General features: G+C 29.2%; 1 protein-coding gene across 1 annotated transcript in view; it reads left to right on the top strand.

Annotated features, from left to right (window-relative positions):
* Nucleotides 1-26,501, top strand: part of LOC129972312 (A disintegrin and metalloproteinase with thrombospondin motifs adt-1-like) — a 57,580-nt gene that overhangs the window by 7,294 nt on the left and 23,785 nt on the right. Inside the window, exons 2-4 of the mRNA XM_056086402.1 lie at nt 20,653-20,704; nt 21,846-22,120; nt 22,982-23,153. Of these exons, the coding sequence (XP_055942377.1) occupies nt 20,653-20,704; nt 21,846-22,120; nt 22,982-23,153 (499 nt within the window). The remainder of the gene's footprint in view (nt 1-20,652; nt 20,705-21,845; nt 22,121-22,981; nt 23,154-26,501) is intronic.

The following is a 26,501-nucleotide window of genomic DNA, read 5'->3' as shown; positions in this document are numbered from 1 at the left end:
CTTACAGGGAATCAAATTTAGTTAATAAATAGTAATGAGTTTATCTCTATTACTTGATGATAGCATCCATTTTTTCATTGTCTGGTTTTAATAAGTTATGAATCCACCAAATAAATCCTTTTCTAATGGATGATGCATTCGAAGATTGTTGTGAAAATGAAAGGTCATTATAGTTACGCCATTTTTTTAATCATCTCAATAATAGGAACAGTTATTGATATAATAAGTTTATTGATTGTCAAAGTGTTTCAGAACTTAGTCGAATGTGATCGAAAAAGTTCTTAAATAATTAAAAAAAAAGTAGTCTTATAAAGTAATCTAAAAATCGAAAGACAATCTAAAAGTCTAATACAAAAAAAATATTATAGACAAAAAGAGAACTAAAGATTAAACCACTCAAAATTAAGATATTGCTTACTATCGTGTATCAAAGCTATCATGACATTCTTGGTGAATTATTTGGTAATTAATCACTGGTGGTGAGTTAATAGCATCAAAAACTCAAATTTTAGTTTTAGAGACCTTTTTCTCAACCGATTGAAAATAAGAAATCGACACAAAACTGTACTTGTAATTACAAAATCACATGAGAAATTTGATCTATTTAAGCCACTGCTTTTTTGAATTACTGCGTTTACATATTTCTGAAAGTACAGACCGACAAACAGTCAACCCGTAGTTTGATTGACTTTTTAACTGCAAAATCAGATGAATGTTTTTGTTCATCAAAATGTCCATTTTTAAAAAAAATTGCAACAGGTAAATAATTAATGGTTAATCTTTGTATTAAACTCAAAAACTTTCAAGTTGTCATCTGCGAAGAAATAATATTTTTAAATTTTGTTTCAAGCATTTTTTTTTTATTATTATTTCCAATAAAAAATGATTCTTTTTACACAATTTTTGCTGTTCTTAATAATTCTTTTCTCCATATTTTTTTTATTTTCTAAATAAATTCTAATATCATTTCTTCTAACGCTTATTTTTCTTTGTTAGCATATTATTCCAGAATATAAAAAATTTCTTTCATTTTTAATATTTCCAAATTCTTAATGACGTGAATGCATTTCATATGAACAGAAAGTGTTTGCAATGAAATGCAACACCTGTTTTTGATTATCGATCTTTACAAGCAATAGTTTGGGAACTCCCAAAGGAAACGTATTACTTGAGGTCATTTGATCCTTCTTTAATGAATATCATCCCAACACGTGTAACAGATGAAATAATATATGATTATATCATCGGAAAGAAGAAATTAGAAACAAGTATTGATACCTTATAGGCCAATAGATTTAATAAACCTATTTCCAAAGATTTCCTCCTTGTATTTTTGGAAATGTTCCAAGAATCGAAACTCGTAATGAACGTCATAACATCAGCTGGAAGGTGAATATTAAATAGCATTGGAAAATCGATATATATATATATATATATATATATATATATATATATATATATATATATATATATATATATACAAATAATTTTTTTTTACAAAATTATAAACTGCTTAAGACAAATAAGTAAAATTATTATTAAATGCGAGAGAATATTTTTTTATTCCAGTATTTTACGATTGTCATTTAATATGAAAAGTTTTAAAATGTCATGAGAAAATGCAAATATCCAAAATTATTTTATTCGAAATCTAATTAAATTAAAAATTGGTTTTTCTTTTATAATTGGTAAAATATGCATATTAATTTCTCGTTGATTAACGGAACAAAAATTTGAAAAATTGGGTAAAACTTTTTTTCTATGCTAAGTAACGTCTGTTGAATCTTGGTTTTAAGCGTGTATTAAATTAATTATTTTAGTTATACAATATACAAGTCTATTTTTGATAAGATTTATAATCATTTTATTATATTATTATTCTTATGATTTCAGAGGATATTAATCGAATTTGAAAAACATTTACAAGTTTCTAACTTTTTTAAATAATTGAATAGCATATAAAGATAATCACTGATTTTTTTTACAAATATTGTGCTTAATATTTATGAAAAATAATTGAAACTAATAGATATATCATGATAGTTAAGGTAAAATAGCTTATCTTAACTACAAATTTATTGCGGAAGTTAGAAAATAAAATTATTATCTTTGTTGTAGCACAATTTTATCTTTATTGTAATCTTACAATTTCTCGAAAAAAACGTTCAAAATTTAATTCTTGTTCGAAATTTTTTTATCAGTTTCCTTAAATCAGTTGTTTATTTTTGAATTCTAATATTATGTCTTAGAAATTAATAGTTAATATTTTTTTTATTTTGTGGTTTAAGGTATACGCTGTCGAGTACCTGATAAAAATAATCTCATTTTTTTTTTTTTTTTTTGAAAATTGAAATATATGGGAGCGAATATCGGCCTAAAAAACACTATACTAATGAGAAAGACACACTAGCAAACGATACAATTAAAAACATTTTGTTGTAATAATAATTTTTATATTTATTTGATTTTATTTGCTTCCAATTAAAATTGCGTTTTAAATCCTAAAACTGCTGTTGTTAAAGGAAAAATTAAGAATACTTATTTGTTATCTGATATATCTATATTACAAGAGATGAAACTGTGTTGTTTCCGCATAACGAAATGAATCGTTTTCAACAAAGAAGATTAAGAAGATAAGCGTAATGCAATAAACAAGGATTACGACATTCGAAATAAATTTGCGACTCTTTCATTCACGAGATTACATAAGGTATTTATAATGTCCTTTCATTGGTCTGATTATTTTCTTTTCAGTTGACTATATATTAGAAAAGTATTTCAAAGTTTGACATTAAGAATTGCCAGTTCTTGAATAATTTAAAACGGAAAATAGCATTTGTAGTGTTGTAATTTTGTTTTACTAATTTTAGAATTAGTCCAGTGTTCATTCCACCAATTTCCTGTATATATTCATACACGAAATTCGAGGAATAAACACTGAAACTTTATGTTTAAATTTTCAAAAATATATTTTCAAAAATATGAAATATGTACATTATTATGATTAAATTGTTTTCTAATCAAACCACTAGTTAAATTCAGAACAAAAAAAATTATTTTTATATAATTTTTTTAAAATGACTAAATAATGTCCTTACATGCCATTTGCTTAAAAAAATTATTGCTAAGATGTAATAGAAATGCTAAAAGTAGCTTCTGTCAATTTACATAATATTTCTAAGTGTTTCATTTCAAAAATTCTGTCCATATATTTATGTTCAACTAAGAGTTAACAACAACAACAAAAAAAAAAAAAAAAAGATAAGAATGTACGTTGAAAGCAACATTTGGAAAATGCATTAATTTTCTTTCATTTTTTTAAATTTCATGTGCGAAATATACATATAGAAAAAACTGTAAAAGTCAAAAATTTGATCTCAAGATTTTGATGATTTTCGATAACCCTGAATATGATTTTTTTCAACTTATGTCCGTCTATTTGCCTTTTTATAAATCGATCTATGTGCACACGAACATGATAAATGAAAAAAATATAAAAGAAAAACTGTTTTCGAAACACGTTTCGTGTTCGTGTACTAAAATTAGGTAAGAAAAATAGAGGAAAATGGCATCCTTTTACAAAATATTCAGAGATCAAAATGCAAATTGGCAAAGTGTGAGAAACAGATATAGGAAAGCGGTGAACCATTTGGAATTGTAGTTTTATCAATAATATATTTCAATTTTTCTTTAATGATTTTTGGAAATTTCTTTTCGTATGATATTCTATATGGATTAGTTTTCTTCTCTTTTTATTTCCATCACCCCACAGTTTTATCATTTTTGTTTTGCGTTTTCAATTTTCTGTAAAAAATTATTTTCTATATTTTTGGTATATTGATAAATGCGATTATTTTTGGGAAAAAAATCTTTATATTTAGGAATTTTGAATTTTTTTAAACTTCTATATTTCAGAACTTAATATTATAATTGTTATATGATCTTATAATCAATATTTCATTGAATCAATGCATAAATTATTTTATATTTTTTCTGGTGCTTTTCTCCTTATCGTTAAAATTGTGATCCGTTTACTAGTTGTGAAATGTCCGGTCTTTGATGTATATGTTGTGGATGTTCTGTCAGAACAACTTACAGCTGCTCTAAAAAGAACAGTGTCAGAGGAATTCAATAATCAAAGACTTAATTAATCAATACAATTAATTAATTAAAATCAAAACTTTTAATTAATTAAAATATGATTAGCAATTAAGTTTTATTAATATTAACACATTACCTTATCATTAAGGGCAGTATAAAAATCCCAAAAATTGTAAAATACCAGAAAGTGTGCGAAAAATTCATCAAAAAATTTTCTTTATAAACTTAAGAACTGATTTAAATAAAAATATTTAAAAACGCAACAAGTTACAGTATATTTATTAATATAATGAAATAATTGAAGCATTTTAAAACATGTTTATTTCAGTATAAATCAATTTGAGGGAAATACTTTTAGAACTACCAACCTAGTTTCATTACTAAAAACAAATAAATGAACAATAAATCTGACCAGATCGGTTTTGTACTTCCTGATGAAAACTTACAAAAACATTTGTCTGGATTTTCTCAATAAAACTCCTGTGTTTGACAGCTCAAACAAGGTTTTCTGCTAAAGCAATTGCAGAAGTTCTTGAAGTTCTGTTATAAAATTGATTGCAAATGTGATTTTCTATACAATTGCCATCACATTTTAGAAAAAATAGTAAAACAGATTAAGAACATGTCAGATATAGATTTGATTCTCAAATTAATTACTATAGATGCTCTTGAAATTATGTCAAACAAATATTGATATATGGCACTAGGATGAATCGAACATTTTTCATTAGAATTCGTTGGTAGTAATTAGTATACATTTTTCTTTGAGTTCTTATTAATACAATATTAAAATATCGCCTTTAATTTGAATTTATTTCGATTAATTTGAAGACAAAACTAAAAACTGTAAGAAAAATAACCGTAAAAAGTATTCGTATTGCAAAAATCACACAAAAAAACTTTTTATTTCCGAATTCTATTTCTTAATTAAATAGTTCATACCTTGTCATCATTATATTTGTTTTATTTTATGCGAGCATTTATTTAATCAAAAAAGCAATAAAATATTTTAAAATTTAAATATGTATTGAACAAATTATGCCTAACTTCTACTGTATATTTTAAAAGTTCAAAAGAACAATTTTTGTATTCTTACTTAAGTACTAAATAGAGTGTTGCAAGTTATTATTATATTTATTTATTACTTTTATTAACTTTTTAATTATATCGCTTTACTAATTATTTAATTATGGAATAATATTTTTGAAAACTATCAAATGCTAATAATAATTTTTTACTGCTATTTTTAGCTAAAATAATTATTGTTTTTTCTTGTTACTCTCATTTTAAGATTCAATTTTTCTTAATTCGAATTTTTGATAATCGAATTTTTTATTTCTGTTCTCTGAGATTCAAATTAAAAGCTCCTCTGCATTTGCTCAAAAGTTTATAAAGAACGATATTTGTTGCAGCTGGTTGCTAATAGCACAACTGAATAATAAAGTTTGAGCTAAATAATAATACTAAAAGTTTTAAAACATAAATCGTTTGGCATGATTCATGAAATAACAGAGTGAATGGCAGTTTGATCTGATTTTGAAGACATGTTTATTCTTCTTCGGGCTAAAATCAGCGTCGCGCAATAGAAATAACAATGAACAGGTAAATATGATTTTGGTGTACATAGTTATGTAATATAGCCGTTGTAATGTGATGGCATTTCAGATCCATAACAACAATATTATCTAAATATGTGTAATTTTGTAATGCAAAACTGAATCAAAACTTAAATCATGGAGCAATGGGTTTCTAACAAAGTAATAATTTGTTCTAGAAAAAGATCGCAATTAAATTTTATTTTGTGTTGATCTTTTTTTTAAAGTAGTTTTGCCTCAAATTTTATGATATGGAGATGGATACTTACTATTTCATAACCGCTTTATGGGTTAATGTGAAATGTTAATCAAATTTTCTAAAGAACTAAATACTACGATTTTATCACAGTGCAAATAAAATTCATGAATGAAAATGAAAAGAAGTAGGACTTTATGCCTCCCAAAAGTCATCGAACGCTTTCGACGTTCATTGAAATAATATTTTATGTACTAATAAAATTTAAATTGAAAAAATATTTTACATTTAAATTTACAAATAATATCTTACATTTAAGTAATATCTTTATTCTGTTCTTAACAAAATTAACGAAGTATTCTGAATATAAAATAAAATTTAATTTTTAGAAACTCAATAATAAGAACATAACAAGAATAAAAAAAAAATCGGAACAAATTTCTGAACTTCAATAAAAAAAAATTACTGTTCTGTAAATATAGTGTATTAATATGCTGGTAATTTCAGCACTAAGATTATTATCTTTGGCATCTACATCAACTTTCAAATTTCTGAGTAGTTACCAATTTGTAATTTCGGACCTATGATCCTTCTATCTCAGGACAAAAATTTTTTTTCACTTTTGGCTTTAAGGTTGCCTTTTCGCATTCTAACGATCAATTCACTCCAAATGTACTCAAATGAATTTACACCTGTTGAATGGGACGATATGTTTGGAACTCCTGCACTATTATGTACATATCAATAGCGAATATTGTGAGCTCTGTGCTTATCATTACTTTGGTAAAATAGATGTTACTGGTACAAAACTTCTATGCATTTCAAGTATAATAATGATCCATTATATCATTAATAAACATGAAATTACTTATTTCTGATGCTGATAGGCTTATCTACATGTTTACAAGCACGCTTGTTTAAATATGAACTTCAACTTAAATTATCCGAATTAAATTCCTCATATAACTTACTAACGTACTTATAACGTAAAAAAAATTAATTGTTGAATTTATCTTTAAGAACATTATTCAAAGAAGATAGAATATTCGATAGATCTGTAGAATGTTAGAATAAAGAGATCTTTCTGTTCATATTCATTCAGTACTTTTTCATGGCTTACCGCCAATAAAATGGCTTTCATGGCTTTTCAATAAAATTGAAATAGAAAATTTGCCAATAAATTTGTAGAAATTCTTTCAGCACAAAAATGTAGATTCTTCACAGTCTCATTCAGACTAAATTTCTAATCACGTGTAGTTAGCTAAGTCGGACGTGATGTTCGATTTTCCTTTCCAGAGTTTTAACACAGAATAAGAATTTGAATAAAACTATTTTAAGTCATTTCGAATTATTTGATTACTTGTATGATGAAAAATAATTAGTTTTCCGACTTTATTTAATATTTTTTCATGAAATTATTTTAAGATTTAAATAATTATTAATATTTCATTTTTTGGGGAAATATACAATGACAAGAATAAATATCAAACGATATTTAAAATGTCACCATTATGTAAAAGTAAAAATAGAGATTAATCAAAAAATATTCTCGACCAATTGATCTGAAAATATGTTGTGGGTGATCACTTTTGTGACTTATTTTTTTTTTATACTCGTATCTTTTCATCTACAATTTTAGAAAAGAAAATTTAGTATAATAAACATATAGGTTAGGTATTTAAATAATTATAATAGTATTATTTATGTTATTATTTAAATAAAAATATATGTTAGATTTTATTTAGAATAAAATCGAACTGATATAAGCAATAACTAAGCTTTTTTTTTTTCAAAATCAATGCTAGTTTTCTAGAATTTTCTAAAGTATCCAATCATTTATGTGAGCCACCGATATTGAAAATTGAATTTTAAACACGGAATATATTTTTCAGTTAAAAATTTAACAAATCTTTGGTTAATTACATAATTTATCTTTGATGTTCGTCGTGTTCATTATAAAAAATATTTAATATATTTTTCACCATCTCTTTCTCTCTATATATATACAGGGGAAGAGAGAGATTTTTTAGTACTTATAGAATAGAAAAGAATTAAGATCATGACAAAAAGACTCATCAACAAATGATATACTAAAGAGTTCCTTGTGTATAGTCTATTGTTAGCCAAGGGAAAAAAAATCATAAAACCACAGCTCACCGAAAGCGGAAATGACATTTTTCTATACGGAAAGACTACTAAAAGAGTTTTCAGTAACTTTAAAATCGTATTAAAAATGCAATTACGCTTCGAGCATAATTCGTGAGAAATATTATGATACTTTTGATTGACATTTACTTTGGCCTTGAATCCTGCAATGCTTCGCTTTCATTAAGCTTCCAGCTTGTCCTTGATGGAACAACAACAACATAAAGAATTATTTATTTTCTTTCTTTTCCAGCTGGACTTGCAACCAAAACTGCAAGCCATTTCTTTGATACAACCTTTTTACAACTTCTTTGTACATTCAAAGGATAAATTTCATTTCCTTTGCCTATTGCTTAAAGTATACTTCAATGTAAAAAAACTGCTTCTTTTCAGAATGTTGTAAGTACTTAAAAACTAATGTATAGACAATGCATTCTATGTGGAATTAAAACAAAGGAATATGAATACCAAGTATATCTCAAGAAAATTCACAGTTAAATTTAATGGGGATGCCAAACAATTCTGTTTTATGCTCAAATAAAATCGTATTTTAATATTTTACTGCTATCTTATTTCTTATAGCTGTCTGTAAGTCAATGAACATTGAACTGAACGAGTAGACAATGCATTGAGCAAAAAAATTTTTATTGTTCACTTTCAGTGACATTTTAAACTAATCTATTTTGTTATATATCCGTTCAGCTCATCGCAGCTATTTGTAAATCAGGCATATTTTTCACACGTCAGATGACTCTGTGCATTTCACACCACACAGGTATAAACAGAACTTACATCTGAGACAATAGGAAGTAAAAGAAAAATACAAAAAAAGCGTTATTTCTTTTCTTTTAAGACGAAGTTCAAACGTGCTTGTTTTACTGAATAGTTCCGTTTTCTTTCTTCTTCCTTATATCGCATTTTATTCATTTCCCCATTGTTTTCCAGAAGTGCCAATTCAACAAATTGCTGTGAATTCACGGTCTTGCACGAGAATCTTCACAAGCATTTCCAGCAAATATTTTGATCTTGCGTTGTTGATCTTGAAAAGAAAATTATATTCTAACGGAAAGGTCATTTTTTTGTGCAAAATAAGTAGAAATTTCGTCTTGAAAGTTGGAAATGAAATCGTTTCTAGAGATCTTGTCGTGTGGCTGGGTTATTTTGCATGGAAGTTATTCTAGTGTAATAAGATATCGCGGAAATCAGTAAAAATATTTAGTAAGTTTTCCTTGTATTAAAGGCAGTTAAAGACTAACATGAACTGTCTATGAAATTTATCAATATTATTTAATTTTATGGGTTTAATAGTTTTTTTTTTTTTTTTTTTGAGAATCTTCAAATAAACTTAAGCAGAAAAATTTCTGCATTTCGGCGGAAGCGCTGATTGCTACTAGATCATTTGTGACATTGATTTGGCCTGAGACATTGATTAGGAGAAAATTTTACAAAACTATATAAACAAATAAATAAAATAAGAAAATATATCCATAAAACAGTTTAGAAATCAGTTTAAAAGTTTGATAAGTTTTTTTGATAATAAAAGCTTGATAAAAAAACTGACAAGAACTTTCCACCAAATTGTGCAGTATTCTTTGCTTAATATTATTGGTTTTTACTAAATCTTTAATCAAAAGGCAGATTTTCCGAATTCCATTGGAGCAGCTTTAGAATCAGTGACATCTGAAACACTGATTTGGGAAAAATTTTAAAACTATGTAAATTAATAGAAAAAAAGGAAAAAAGTAAGAACAATGAAATAAATAATTATTTGAAAGGTTTTAAAGAAAACCAGTTTATATTCAGACTCATAGATAGTATAATTTGATATTACTATCTATCCTCCAAGTTGGTTCAGTCCCAAAAATATAAATGAAACTATGTTATCTCTATTTTACATATAATAAAGTTTGGAAATGAGAATTCCTTAGAAGGTAAAGTTTTTAAATTTAATCATAATTTCAAAACTGACCAGGAAGAGTCAGGAACAATTTAATAAAATTAATATATAACAAACTTTTAATTTAAATCAACATATAACAATAGATAGAAAGAATAATTCATTTTTATTCTAGTTTTATTTGATATCATTTTTTTATTTTTAAAAAGTTAAACTAAGATTTTTTTTATCATTATTTAAGTATAAGTTTAAAAATGTATCGTATTGAATGGTTAAAATTATCAACTTTCACTAAATAATAAGTACTTTAAAATCTTATTGGAAATGAATGTCATTGATGAAATTTGTTATGAAAATTTCATTTTTAAAAATGAAAGAACAGCAAAACAGCCGCCTAAACAATTCTGCATTTAAATTTAAAACAAACAATCGTTTTAGCTAGTATTTGAACAGAACAGGTCTTTTATGTTTTCTCGAAAAGATATTCTCAAAAAAGTTTGGAATTCGAATAATAATAATTCAAAAGAATTAAGGAAAATTAAATAACTTAGTTTCTATGCATGGTCTGTTAACGAACAGTTCGTATTGTAAATGAACAGAACAACGAATATGTTACTAACGGACTTTTGTGTTTAGAACAAGAAACACGCATTTAGATAACGAACATTCGGCAGAATAAACAAGGAAGGAAATATTTCTACAATGGCTAATATTAATGAATTTCATAAGTGATTATCGAAGATATAAAGAAATCGACATCGTACAGATTCTTTAACATATCATAGGAAAACTGAAAAAACTTATCGATGCATGAAAATAAAACACTTTGTTGCTTGCAAAATATTATTTTGGAATTTGAATAAAGATTAGTTGTCTTCGGCGACCATCTATTTGCCTACCATATTAATAGCATTAATTTAGTAATGTTAGCCAATTCGACAAACTACGTCTTATCGTATCAAGTGAAACAGTTATTTTAAACTAATCTTGCGCAATTTATATAGTGTCTTTCACCTGAATAGTTAAGCACGCAATCGGCGAATAAATTTAGCTAAATAGATCTAGTTATTGAAGCTGGGGGAGGGGGCTATGTTAAGGTTTATATTTTGTGACATCTCTCGAAAACAGAGGCGAGGGAAGAGCAAGCGACCACGAATGACATTACAATAAAAGTTTTCAAAATCGGTGCAATGATTGGTATTGGAGAACTTTGTAGTTGATTTTTTTTAATAGCGAATGTACCGTCAGGTGGGTTTTTTTTAAAAAGATATGTCTCGATATTGAGAAATGGGTGAGGGGATTGGTTAGTTCAGTTTTAATGGTGCAAGTATCATATTTAGTCATGCTACGCTACGTTTATGGTGCTGTGATAAAGTATATAGCTTATGGTGTTGTTGATGATGTTTATAGGAATTATGAGTTTTCGTATGAATAAAAATCGTCGAAACATACCAGTGGTCGTGACAATGGGATTGATCCTTTGATTTTCTTAATAATTTTAAATCTACAAATAATAAGAAATCATTTAACAATATTTTTATAATCTGAAACAAACTATAAAATTCTGTAGTAATTTAACTTTTCATCATTTAATAATTTGGGTAACCAATAACTCTGTAAACTAATTAACTCACCATTAAATCATTTATGCGCTAATATATGCGAAGTATATGAATTTTTAAGCTATATAAAAAGTATTAACTAAAATTTCCATTCGTCATTCCTGTTTTACCTCTTGACTTTTTCTGATAACAATTGTAAAAAATCACACACACACACACACACACACACACACACACACACACACATATATATATATATATATATATATATATATATATATATATATATATATATATATATATATATATATATATATATATATATATATTAAATCTCCAGAAAGAAACAATGGAATTGTCATAAAAAAATTTGTGGTAATTATTCTGCATTGAGCAATTTAGATGGCGAATACCACCATCTCTGAATTGAATAAATCATCACAAAAATCATTTGGAAGCTAACATAACTCTATTTAAAAGCAAATAAAGATAATTTCCGATTATGATTATACCGGATAAAACGTATTAACCAATAATGTCAAAGGCATTTCCGTATACCAATCCCATTCAACCTCAAACTTTTTCCGATTAATTTTTCCCCCCCTAGGAACAACCTCTTCCATAACATACCGATATAAAATAACTGTATTCTGAAATGAAACTCTGCAGACAGGCATTATGCTGCCAACATATTTCACTCGTTTCAAAAACGCGTGTAAATAAAAACGCGGAACTTCAGCTTCGACCATTGGCTTTTAAACAACCGATGCAAATCGTATTCGGTTCCCAAACCCCAGCAGAGTATTATAGCACTCATTTTTCCGAAGCCATCATGTATTTCTCAGTATCCAGTCCTCCGCGTTATTGTGCGAGAGAGTTATTTCCTGTAGATGAGCGCCGGATGTTACCTATCCGACCACTTTTGCATCCGCAGCTTCCCCCCCCCCCTTCTTTTTTTGTTTCGAATGTTTTTGTTATGAAATCATGACAAAGACCCCCATTCCATTTTATAGTTGGTGCTGTTTCTATCTAAAAACCAGTTTTTTGTATTCTTCAGTCGATTTCCCCTCTGAAAAATTCGACAATGATATAATTGGCTGATGTTGCTGTCGCACGATATGTTTCCATTCAGATTTTGAGATGAGCTGGAGATGAGATAGTTTGGTTAAAAATCCGCTTCCTTAGAAGACGGAAGCTGTTCGTGGGCTTTTTTTGTTTTGCTGTCATCGTGCGCACTATTGGGAAATTGCAACTTTCGTTTGAAAAGAGCTATAAAATTTGCTAGTGGACAGTTTGCACGCATGCATGAGGCCATTGTTTCATACAATATAGCGACATCATTTAGAAGTATCTGCTCTCAATTTTCTAACGTACTTCTGCAGCATGGTGTGGTTAGAGTTTGCATCTTGATATAGTAGAACAGAATACATTTTGAACGTTTTTCCTTTAACAAATTGAGTCTAAAATTGATGCAGATATCTTAAGACAATATACCAAATTTCATTAATCGAATTGAATATATATGTAATGATATCTCTTAATATAATTTAAGTCTTAATTGATTTCCTAATTTTTATTTTAATTTAGCCCATGTTAACTTTATTCTAAAATGTTTTATTATTTCCCGATCCGATCCCACTTTTTTATTTAATCATTTTTAACACGAATCTAATAAAATTGCTGATTCCGTCTTTCCGACTCCAGGAACGGATAAAACTCTTAACACCTGCACATCTTTTTAATGAGATACCTAAGATTCCCTTGCTTAAATCGGCACGTGGAAAAAAATCCCTATCAGATTTCATAATTTCAGAATCTCAAAATAAATCATTAAAGGGAAAAAAATTTCGGTCACTTTTTTCTTCTATCGTGATTTAACAGATGTCACTTCAACATCGCTTTTTCCTTTTTCATAATATGAAATAAATCGAAGTTATAATTTCAAAAGTTTTATCATTTCGATCACGTATCTGCAAAATTATGTTTACATATATATGTAATGTCTTATGTCTTAATTTAATTTAAATCTTAATTCATTTCATATTTTTTTATCTTAAATTAGTTCATTTACTCTACTCTAAAATTTTCTCTTATTTCCTGATCCAAATCCCACTTTTTTTTTTATTTAATTACTTCTAACATGAGCGTAAAAAAAAAAAAAAAAATGGTGGCTAATATGTTTCTTACGCTCAGAGTAAAGGGATAAAAATACCTAATTTCCAAGGCCTTTTTTAAAAAAGATTCCTAAGTCGACAATTGTCATAGAAATAAATCCCTAAAAGAATCTCTTATTGAAATCCCCAAGGAAAACATTTCTGTCCCTTTATTTTTGCATTTTAATGCGAACGAACGCGTTCTAACTTCGTCCCAATATACAAACCTTACCTTCCGTGAAAAAAATAATTTTAAGTTTATTCAAAATTTGCATTCTTTTCGGTTACGCATTCATCAAAATTAGACGATGTGTGTGTGTGTTTTGAAAAAAAATGCAGATATATAATTCTTTAAAGAATTGTTCTTTATTCTTTCATGGTTAAAATAGAAAATGCTCCTTTTTTAAAGACGTTTTAAAAATTCTTTTTAGAACCATGACCAGCCTGAAATACAGTTCGAGTTGGAAAACAGGAAAAAGAGTACGTGTGAAAGCATTTTGAACTTATATAATTTCAGACGGGAATTTAACTGAAACAGCATTTTAGGTTTGGTACGTGCTAGATTCAGAAAGGTATATATGTATTAGATTAGAAAAAATAAGAGATTACGGTATTCAGAAGTTAAAATAAAACCTGCATTTGTGTGATTAGAAAAGAATTGTTTTTAAAATGCGGATAAATTGAAATTATTTCATATGCATTATTTTAACGTAAAGAGCATATACTAAAGTCAACCCACCCATCTTGTTGCACTTTTGAGTTATCTTGCTTAAATACAACGAACTGACGTTTTTGGTCTAATATCTGATAAAAATCTACTATTCTTCTAGCTGACTGATGTGCGTGTGTATGAAAGGGGGTGGGGGTTATTTATAAGTACCTAGATTCAGAATTTTTATCTTCTAATGCAATTAAAATTAATGGTTAGTAGCAGAACAAAATGCGGTGCATGAAACTTTGGAACATAAAAGGGCTTAGAAATAATAATCAAAATGGGGCATTTATAATGCTGATAATGAAATCATATGCTAACTTCTAACTAATTGATTGCATGCGTTTTCATGTTCTCATGCATCCAGAATTACAAACGGATTTCTCTTGAACGTCCAATTTTGTCCAAATCTAATAGAAATCTAAAATGTAGGTGTAAAGATAACATACCAAATTTAACACATCAAGTTTGTAACGGTTTTGAATTCACAGACTGATTGGAAGAAGTAAAAAAATAATCCCTCCCACCAAAAAAGTTTTTTCTACATTTAAAACGTAACTCCATTTGTTATAACAATATTTTTCCAGCAATACTAAAATTCGAGAGTTAATGACTTTTATTTCGAGAACTCAACCGACCTATTATGCATAAGTGAAAACGCATTGTTTTCTTTCCTTCCTTTTTTTCGAATTTAAGAAGGGGCGTGCATGCATACGGAAAAAAGATAAGAAAGAGTTTATAGTGCTTCATATATTTAAAACATCATTCATAATAATGTTAAGAATAGAGCCCATAAAATGTATATTTGTTTTATCCCAATTTAAAAAATTTTCGCCTTGAGAAAGCTATGCATTTAGAAAAATCCCTTTTCACATATTTTGATTGAAGTAAGTGCTTCGAATAATATTTTGAAAAAAGTGGTTACATTTACGTCTTGCATAAAAAAGCTTTGAAATCAAGTCATTCATTTTGATTAAATTTGTCGATATATCTATATTTGTCGATATACCACTAATAAAGAAAGATGCCTGTGTCTATGCTGGCTTTCTACAAAACAGACCATTTGGTTTCAATGCTATGGTCAAATGACGTCTTGCATATAAAAACTGAAATCAAGTCATTCATTTTGATTAAATTTGTCGATATATCTATATTTGACGATATACCACTAATAAAGAAAGATGCCTGTGTCTATGCTGGCTTTCTACAAAACAGACCATTTGGTTTCAATGCTATGGTCAAATGACGTCTTGCATATAAAAACTTTGAAATCAAGTCATTCATTTTGATTAAATTTGTCGATATATCTATATTTGTCGATATACCACTAATAAAGAAAGATGCCTGTGTCTATGCTGGCTTTCTACAAAACAGACCATTTGGTTTCAATGCTATGGTCAAATGACGTCTTGCATATAAAAACTTTGAAATCAAGTCATTCATTTTGATTAAATTTGTCGATATATCTATATTTGTCGATATACCACTAATAAAGAAAGATGCCTGTGTCTATGCTGGCTTTCTACAAAATAGACCATTTGGTTTCAATGCTATGGTCAAATGACGTCTTGCATATAAAAACTTTGAAATAAAGTCATTCATTTTGATTAAATTTGTCGATATATCTATATTTGTCGATATACCACTAATAAAGAAAGATGCCTGTGTCTATGCTGGCTTTCTACAAAACAGACCATTTGGTTTCAATGCTGTGGTCAAATGACGTCTTGCATATAAAAACTTTGAAATCAAGGCATTCATTTTGAATCAATTTGTCGATATATCTCTGCCTCTATTACTAATAAAGAAAGATGTCTGTGTATATGTTGACTTTGTACAAGGTAGATCACTTGGCCTAAAGCTATCAAATTTGGAATATATGACCGTTGATAGGTATCAATGGGCACTTTATAATGCCATTTTAAATGGAATTTAAATAATTTAGCGCCAAGAGAAATTTTAGTGTTTTTCCGCGATAACTCCCAAAAGAATTATTGTACACAAATAATTATTACACCATTTTAAAATTTAAAAAAAAATCTTTTTTTAAAAAACTTGATTACAGTGAGTTTTTCTTAATTTTTTAAAATACTTTTTTCATAATTTTCAACAATACATTTAATTTTTACAATGAAATTCCAACCATTTTCTTTCTTTCATCAAATATTTAAAATCGTGATTCTCTTACATTATAGAAAGTTAAAGAACAAGCTTTCTGTTAATTATCGGCGCATTTTACTTGAGGTATCAAAATGCGAAGATATTTAAAGTAAGCGACAGCGCGCAGTTTGAAAGAGATTATCTAAGTACTTAAGTTTTTGTATCGTAATGTCAAGGAATGTGACTCCATTAAGAAGTTTCATACACGTTATAAGCATAGCAAGTGCAAATCTATTAAAATAACATTGGTTTAATATCTATCACAAGTTGATATTTTATAATATTTTATTGGAGTCATTATGAATTTAAAATTATGCCTAAGAGATTTCATTGAAATTAAATACAACTATTATTTTCAGTGAACTAACTAGTCACGGAAGGCAGCTAATTTTATATTAAAACCCCTTCATCGAAACGTGGAAAGATTGATTTTAATCAATTTTTTTGTTTCAATATTACCTTAAGAGAAAGAAACGATTTCCGATTATCCGATTGAAATGAAAGACAACTAGTATTCCTAGCGAACAAGCTAGTCACACAAGGCAGCTAATTTTATAGTTAAAAACCCTTTCATGAAACATTGAAAAGATTAATTTTCTTCACTTCTTTATTTCAATGTTTCTTTAACAGAAAGAAATGATATCAGATTTCATAATTACCATTTTCTCACTTTCTAGCCATTATCAAGTAACGCAGAAGCTGCTACATGATCATTAAGTCCGTAATGTCGTGACTTAACGACGGAAAACAAAATATTTACTACTCATCTAAGAAACATGGCATTAAAAGGATGAATCAAGTACCGAGAAAAACAGGCAACCACGGACGGGCGACTTGAAACGGACTCACGTGAAATAAATGACACTTCCCAGAAAGGAAGGGTCATTTAATTTGAGCGGGTCTAACGCGTCTTATTATGAACAGGTTTCGCCCTCCTGTTTATGTTGCGACACTCCTTCGATATTTCATTAGCCATATTTCATGCATAGGGATTGCTGATTCATGCTAATGCACTCTTTATAATGAATAAGCATTAAAATGCATAGAGATTGCTGATTCATGCTAATGCACTCTTTATAATGAATAAGCATTAAAATGCATAGGGATTGCTGATTCATGCTAATGCACTCTTTATAATGAATAAGCATTAAAATCTCTACTGCTTGAGTTTTATTACGTAAATATTAAGTTTTGTAAAAACATTTATATTGTGGGGTTAAACTCAGACTATCCCTGTCTAGAGTTCTCTGGTGGTTCAACGGTCTAAATCAAGTCTTTTTTCATATTATAAGGTTCGAACTGCCGGCGTCCTTGCATAGGGGTAGCGCATCTTCCCCGTGATCTGGACGTCCGGGGTTCGAATCCCGGTTCGGGCATGGTTGTTCTTCATGTGTGTTCTATCTGTGAGGCGTGTGAATGTACCCCCCTTTAAAAAGGGGTTCTGCAAGCGAATGTGTGAGTTCTTCATATGAGCTAAAAGTCAGACTTCTGCCCTCGGGTGCTCAGGGGTCTTTACCCTCAGAAGCTATTGCACTCCCTTTCCGTGGTAACGCGGACACGATATCATCAAGGTAAGAAATAATGGCATAATAAAGACTCAAAAAATAATTGACAGAGAAAACAGACGAACTGTCTTTAAGGACAAATACAGTTCATTACATATATTGCCACGCTATAATAATTTGTATATAACTGTAATTCATGTAAGAAATAGTGTTACAGGAATTGAATAAATGCTAACATGTCTCATTTATATTGTATGTAATGCTTTTGTAAGAGAAATTATAGTTAATATTCCAAGCGTTTCTTTCAACATATCATTCTTCTTTAAGACATCAAATTAAATTGAGAATATGAAATCGAAAAGGTACTTTGTGTAAATCCATATTCCATTTTTTTCACCAGAGTATCAACCTCTTCTTCAGGAAGAAGAATGTCTCAAATAAAATATTATATCAGTTAATATACGAGGTTGTATTTATTTGCATGTGTATATCTGTTTTGACCAGTAACTATATTAAGCACATTTTTACTTTCTCGTATGCGTATATATATATTTCGTATATTACTGTAATCGTCAAAAAATTCGAACTCGAGATTTTGACAAATCACAACGTTTTATACCTCTCTGAGCTCGGAGAACACATTTTTGACAAATATCCGTCTGTCTGTATGTCTGTGAATAAGATAACCCAAAAACGTTTTGAACAAGACAGCTTGGTAAATGGAATTAGACCAAATTTGTGGATTTCTATCAAATTTTGAGCAAATTCCATTCAGAGGGAGTCCGTCTGTCCAGCTGTTCGAATGCAAGTGAACTCAATAACTCTAAAATGCAAAGAACTGGGTAAACAAAATTTACAGATTTAGTATTTTAAATATAATTATATATCCTCAAACAATTGAGTATCTATCGGTTTGTACTTTCTCATATATGTAAGCGCATTAACTTAAATCAATGAAATTCGGTATGTTGTCTATTGACTACATTGTAGTTTCATGTCAAATCTTGGTGTCAATTGGTATGCAAGAAAGAGGCCAAAATACATATTCTTGTGATAGATTCAGTAAAAATATCAGATTCACTCCAAAAATTATGTTTCGTAATTATCACTCACCAATGCCACGCAAAGAACTCTTGCCCTTACCCAAGGATCAAAGTGAAAGAGGATACGATCTTTATCGAAGAGTTTTCATGATCTCTAGATATGTCATCAAAGATCTCCTCCCCCACTTCACCATCCGTTTTTGAGATGAAGTAAAAAACATTATTCTTCTGTATATTCTCAATGGGAAGAAACCGCGAAAGAATTCCTCAACCACAACTTAGTAGTGATTTCAAAACTTTTTCTTTGATTTGAAAGTCCATGACCCCATGGTACATCATCAGTGGTCTGCCCTCTACTTGCAACAAAAATCGGGGGAAAAAAAAAACAAAAAAAACCCTCACCTCTTTATTGCATATTTTCTATAGGAAAAACCACGACAGAATTTCCCAGCCATAATCGCGGTATCGATTTCGAAAATTTGCATTTTATATAAAATATCTTGACCCCTAGATATGTCATCAATGACCACCAATCCTCCACCATCTTAAAGTTTCGAGAGATATTGCAAAACAAAACTTTGACTAAGCCCTCAACTTCAATGGGGTCTGTTTCGCCAAATTTGGACGCCAAATAATTCCGCAAGTTTGAAATGCTGCCAACCGATTAGAATGCTCTATCATTAATCTTCAGATATAATTTAAAATGATACTTTCTTTTGTAGAGATGGGATGTAATTCATCAAGGTAGATGATTAAATTAAAGCTATTAATTCAAGTCGCCTTCAATGACTGTATTAAAGGTATTAATGTAATCATGTTGGTCTGTTTTGATGAAAGGCTTATCAAAGTAACATTATGATTACGAACTAGTGGTAGAACATTCTTATTAGTTAACTATACGAAAATTAGTGAAATTTAATGGCGAAATCGGTCCAGTTGTTGAAGTTGGGGGTGCTATCTAGAGATTTTTAATTCCTTTTGCAGTATTTCTTGGAAATTAAGAAGAAGTAGTGAATTCTTGATAACATATCCAGGAGTTATGAGCCAACGTAAGACATGAATATTTCAAAATTGGCGCATTATATATTTTATTTAATTGTTGTGACTGGGTGATGACTTTTTTTAGATTTATCCCTCTTCCGTAAATAATGTACAATGAAACAGTGTTCTTAAGATTTTTGTCAAAAACGGATTCTAGTGGAAAACAAGGGACCATTGAAGGGCATAAGCTTTCATACAAAAGAAGAATTGGCGAAGTCGGTACATGGTTGCGGTTGGGGGGGAGGATGACTGAGTGACTTTAGTTTTGCCAATTATTTTAAATATATAAATGATAAACGAATAGTTAGTCGTCGTAGTGGCTAGTGATTTCCTTAAATCATATTTTGAAAGTTTTCTTAGACGAAATATTTAACCTCGAATTGCCAAAATGGATTGCGGAAGAACTTTTTTATATTTAAGAGATGCAAGTCTAAGATATCACAAAAATACCAATTTCTTTTTAACATTTCTTTCTGTGTTTAAAATAAAAATACAAATAGAGTAAAATACTTTAATCATATTTTTGTTTTCTTTTCTTTCAGAGCCATCCACTGACAAAGCCATTTACATTGAAACCCTTCGAAAAATTAAAATGTAAGTATAACACATGATGCTTTTTAAAAACTTTTCGTTATATCATAAACTTTTAAAAAAAATAGGGTTGTTTTAAGATTCAAAATTTGCAGCAAAATGTGCGAGAAATAATCCCTTTATGAAAATAACACGAATTATTACTGTACTCGGTAACATAGAAATCTTGAATGACAATATTATTAGAATTGAATTTACATTTAATATAATCGGAATTAAGTCTATTGTGGAAAATAATAAAATGTGACGACACTTTAGACCAAATATAGGCTGATACCATCAAATATAGAGATAGTTTTAATCCATTTTCAGCGACTATTAAGCACTTTAATAACCTTAAAATGACGACTCTTGAATGTACAAAAAACGACTTTTTACGTTCCAACCATTATTAACAAAATTCGTCGGGAACATTTATTACTTTCCACCGGCTCAAAGGTTAAACTACTAGTTTTACCGGTATCAAATTAATGCTTCAAACATTCTTTCAAATAATGAAACTGATTAGACACTCATGGAATCTTCAAAACAAGAAGACACTTTGTTATTGATAAAACATTAGTAAAGATACGTAGATAATAAAGATTTAATTAAATTTTAAGAAGCAGAGTTTCAAAAGCATATTTATTGCCTCCTATCTCAGCTTATACCGAGCATTTAATTTACATCACAGAGGGCGCTGCTCTTATTAGTAATGAGCATGTCCTTAAATTACAGCGTAACCGTTACAAAAATAGAACATACATTGAAATATTAACGCGTGAATTTTCCAAATCATTTCAAAAATTCTGTTGTTGTTTCGTATGGCACTTGCCATAGACAAGCCCGCTGTTATGCAGACAGCGATTTAAGCCGGTGGGGGAGTGTCTCTTGTTTTTTTAGTAGCGCCAACTAGGGCCAAGAGTACGATTTTGCTACTCACGCATCACTCATTCGCTCACACAACTCCTTTTTACAGGAGGGCACATTTACATATCTCACAGAGAGAACAACCATGCCCAAACCGGGACTCGAACCCAGGGCGCCCAGATCACGGGGCTACCCCTATGCCAGGACGCCGGCTCAAAAGTTCTACATAACTATAAATAAAAAAATTAAACATGAGTTTTGATATTTTGAATTATATAAATTTTTCTCATTCCAGCTCCTATAGATATTGTATATCCAAAACTCCACCTCTCTTCTCACCGGAAAAAGCGCTCTATAAGACTGGACGATCATTCTTTGTTGGTCCTGAAGACAACAAATGATACTTTTTACATCAAATTGAAGCCTAACGACGACTTAATGGATCATAATCGCTTGCAAACTTCTGATGACCAAGTGCCCCGAAAGAAATCTTGTCACTATCATGGAACAGTTCTGTCTCATGCACAAGGCACTGCTGCTATTTCTGTATGTGGCCCTCAAAATAAGCTGGTGAGAAATAGACATTCTTTTGTGTTCTGCGATTTAGTTTTTGATTTTACGTATGTTGTTTTAATAATTATTTCTCTGGTTATACTTACATTATCGAATGTTATGCTGAATTTTTTCTATGTCAACCTAACATAAATTGTTTTTACGTGTTATATTATTAAATAGGCCAAATTAAAGACTACAGGCTGAAAAATTATACTTTGTAGCGGTTACGTAACTCTATTTTCTCTTTTGATGCAACAGATGGCGTTACCTTATAAACATATTTCCCATGCTCCTTCTAGGGCTTATAAATTTATATAAAAATTGAGTATAGATTTTTAAAAAAACCTAGATCGTATGCTACAATTTGTTGCTTTTATTTGATATTAGATAATATATTTTATCTCGATTTTAAGCTGAAATATTTCCTATAAATTGCTTGATATAAAATGCGTAACACACAGAATGTTCTACAAATGAGGCCTACCAAATTTAGCAGAAATTTGCATAAGAAAAATTAATTTCAATTTTTATTAATTAAAAAGTAAACAGAATTTTTACTTTTCCCTGTAATAAATTCTTCCAAAATTTTATAGTTAAAAATGATATACTTGTATCTATTTTATATATTCATTTTTCAATATATTTACATTTCTAAGCTATTGATTCATTATGGCTATTTGATAAAAATTTAGTGATAAAAATTCTTCTAAAAATGGGGAGGAAATGGTATAAAAAGAAATTAATACACAATGGCTGGAAACAAATTTTCAAAGAGATAAGCAAAATCATTATGGAAAAAAACTGCTTTATAAATGAATTGCCAACTTATAATATTCCATTAAATTTGATTATGAAATCACTGTTTATTACTTTCAGTCTGGAGTCATAGTAACCGGCAACAACGCATACATTTTGCGTCCACTGGACCATCTCGAACAGGAAGACATTCCGGAACTTCTCAAGAATGCATCGCATATTCAGAAAGGAGCCCATATCATGATGAAAATGGAGAATCCGATGGAACAATATTGTGGAGGACAACACAAAGGTAATGTTTCCAAAAAATGGCAGTGATAATGGTAAAAAAGCAGTAAGGTTATGACAAAAGTTGATAGTTTAAAACTTTTCATGAAATTCATATATTTAGATTGAAAATTATAAAGATAAGTCTCTATGAGAAAAAAATATTCATTTTATTCTCTTTCTGAGATGTACTTCCTAGTTCTATAAATCGAAAATTAAGATTACATATTGCATATGACAGTGAGCAAATGATTTTTTTTCACTTTTTACTTTCTGGAATATAAAATATAGAGAACCTTTAAAAAAAAATCGATCTCCAGATTTTAATGAATCAGGTCGTTTTAGGCCTCTCTGAGTTCGAAAAATATATTTTTGGCATTATGTATATTGATCTGTGACAAAGAAAATCTTTGGCTAATATTTTGGTGATTCATCTTTGGTATACGGTTAAGAATATACGGAAATCGAATTTGTGTTTTAGATGCTTTTATTCTAAGTGATTGAAATCAAACTTAGACGTAAAACTTCAATTGTAGTCATAAAATCACGTACCAAAATGGCTATATTTTGGTCATTGCGTTTTTGAATTACGACATGTTTCTGAAAATACAGATCGACAGATGGTCAACCTCTTGGTGGATTGTTGAAGGCTCAAACGTCTACGCTACAGATTTTGAAACTCTCAGTCTACGCTAAACATGTAATACCGAATTTCATACATCTAGCTTTCTTCGTTCTGTAGTTATCGTGTTAACTTATATCGAACAGACAGATTTCCTCTTAATGGAGTATGCTCAAATTTTGATAGAAATCTACAAATTCAATATAAAAAACTAGAACCATAGAATCATAGAATGAGCCAAATCTCATTTGTCTTGCTCAAAGTAATTTTCAGTTATCTTTTCCACATACAGAGAGACAGAGGGGCAAACAGACATAATGCAAATGTGTCTTTCGAACACAGGGAACGTCAAAAATGCGGAGATCCGTCAAAATTTCGCTTTCGAATATTTTTTGATTATTAAAATACTTTCTCTTTATGTATTTCGTTTACGAGGAAGTAAAAAGCTCTCTTTCTTTCGATTTTAGTTCGTCCGAAATTCATTTTTACTAAAATAATAATAATAATAATAATAAAAGTAAAATCAATGACCTTCATCAAATTATATTTGTAAAAAGTTTCAATAATTATGCAAATCCAAGTCCAATAGTTTGATTGAAAGAAAATAAGAAAAAAAATTATCAAGTAATTGGTTTTAATTCTATTTAAAACGCAATGATTTAAGTGCACATTTTGTATGCAATTTATTTCAACTCCGATTTCAGTTAGTGCTTCGTTTGCTAGTTTCGCCGTCAATAAGATTGAAACATCAGCCGAAGGTTATTCGAAACCAATTTAGAGGATTTGCTCAGTTGAAAGATCGCAGTGGAGGCAGCCTTGATCACTCAGCGTGAAACAGAATTACGAATGATCACTTATGCGCATAATCGATGCTGTTAATGAATGCGCATAAAGAGCATCTTTTATATTTCTTTATTCATTTATTTTTCAGAGTAAATGACTCATCAATAATTAATGAAGCTTGTCTCATATAAAAGAATCATTGAACTTTACTCGAACATTTGAACCAGAGAAAATTAGAAAAGTGTGAATAACCTAAAATTGTGAGTTTATTATAGACAAAGTATTTATTGAATTCAAGCAATAAGGAAATAAACATTTAAAAAAATTAGATAGTTTAAAATGTGATTTTTATTTTTTCGTATATGAAGTACGAATGAAGGAAAATTATTGTTATTTCTAAGGGCACTTGTCATAGACAAGCCCACTGACTTTAGAAGTCAGTGATTTTAAGCCAAGGGTGCGTTTCTTGTTTTTCAATAGCGCCATCTAGGGCCAAGAGTACGACTTTGCTACACACACGTCACAACCCTTTTCTACGGGGCGGACTTCATTCATGCCTTTCATTCACAGATCGTAATTTAGACCTGAATCAGAGAACGATCACCCCTGATCCAGTACCCCCCAGTGGTATTACTCTCGACATGGAGGAGTACGGCAGGTTTATTCGTGCGCAAGCCACCACACACACGGAGAGTCTTCGGCCGGTGGGGTTTGAACTCGCAACTTAAGAGATGCGAATCCAACGCCCTACCAAACAGGCTATCCAGGCCCCAAAATTATTGTAATCACCAAAACAATTCGAGCTCTACATTTTGACGAATTCCGACGTTTCAAACTTCCCGAGTTGAAAGAACATATTTTTGAAATTATGTCTGTGTGTTTGTGAACACAATAATTCAAAAACACCTTTATCTAGACTGTTGAAATTTGGTATATATTTTTAACAAAAAAATTAATAGTATTTTATCAAATTTTGAACAAAATCTATATCCAAAAAGTTTATCAGTTTCTCTATCCAAGTACAAGTAAAAATGAACTCAATAACTACAAAAGTAAAATACTGTTTTAAAATTTAATGTATGGAATATTGATATATGGAATATTATATAATTGAATTGGAATATCGAATATGGAATGATATATGGAATATTTTCTATATGGAATTTTGAATAATTTCCTTCAAAGAGTAAACCGTTCGTTCGCATGTGTGATTCAAAAATATAACGCCTTTGATAAATGGAATTTGGTATATTTGATCTTGTTACTAAAATTATTGGTAAAATTATGTTTGAATTGCTGGAAAAAAAAGTCTCTCACAATGTGTATTTGATTTGTTTGCTTCTTTTTTTGTTTTTTTGTTTATTTATTTCGAAGTACAAAACGCTCATTAATTAAATTCTGAATTCCCGCGGCGTTGATGGTTTTCTCAAAATTCCTAATTTTATTTCCAAATTTAGTAATTCCAAAATTAGGAATTTTGAGAGGGGAGAGGGAGAGGGGGGAGGAGTTACATCTTTATTGAAGAGCGACCTAGAAAATTTTGGAGAGACAGTTCCTGTTTGTTTACTTTATTATTATCATATTGAGAAAGATTTTTCTCTTTAATATTACTAGTCTTTCATTTAAAAGACATCTTATTAATAGAGTTTTGGTTTCTGTAGTATACACTTTCAAGAATCACATTCATCAAAGATCCGAAATAAAGGCCTGAAGCATTTCAAACAAATCGGGACTAAACTGTAGTGGTGTGTAAGTTTGGAAAGGGCATGCTTACTCAGGTATCATTTTCTTAATCTGGCCAAAATAACCTGTATGTAGCTTCTATATATGTTACATTAATAAATATTAATCTGACTTGAGAAGTTATTATAGCTTTTATAGAAAGAAAGTAATTTAACAGCTTTTAATAGCTTGAATACAAGGACATTTAATAAACTTCTGAATAGATTTTACAAACTGGCATTAGTG

Source organism: Argiope bruennichi, chromosome 6, assembly GCF_947563725.1.
Source record: "Argiope bruennichi chromosome 6, qqArgBrue1.1, whole genome shotgun sequence".
Lineage (NCBI taxonomy): Eukaryota > Metazoa > Arthropoda > Arachnida > Araneae > Araneidae > Argiope > Argiope bruennichi.
This window is presented reverse-complemented; position numbering and strand designations above follow the sequence as displayed.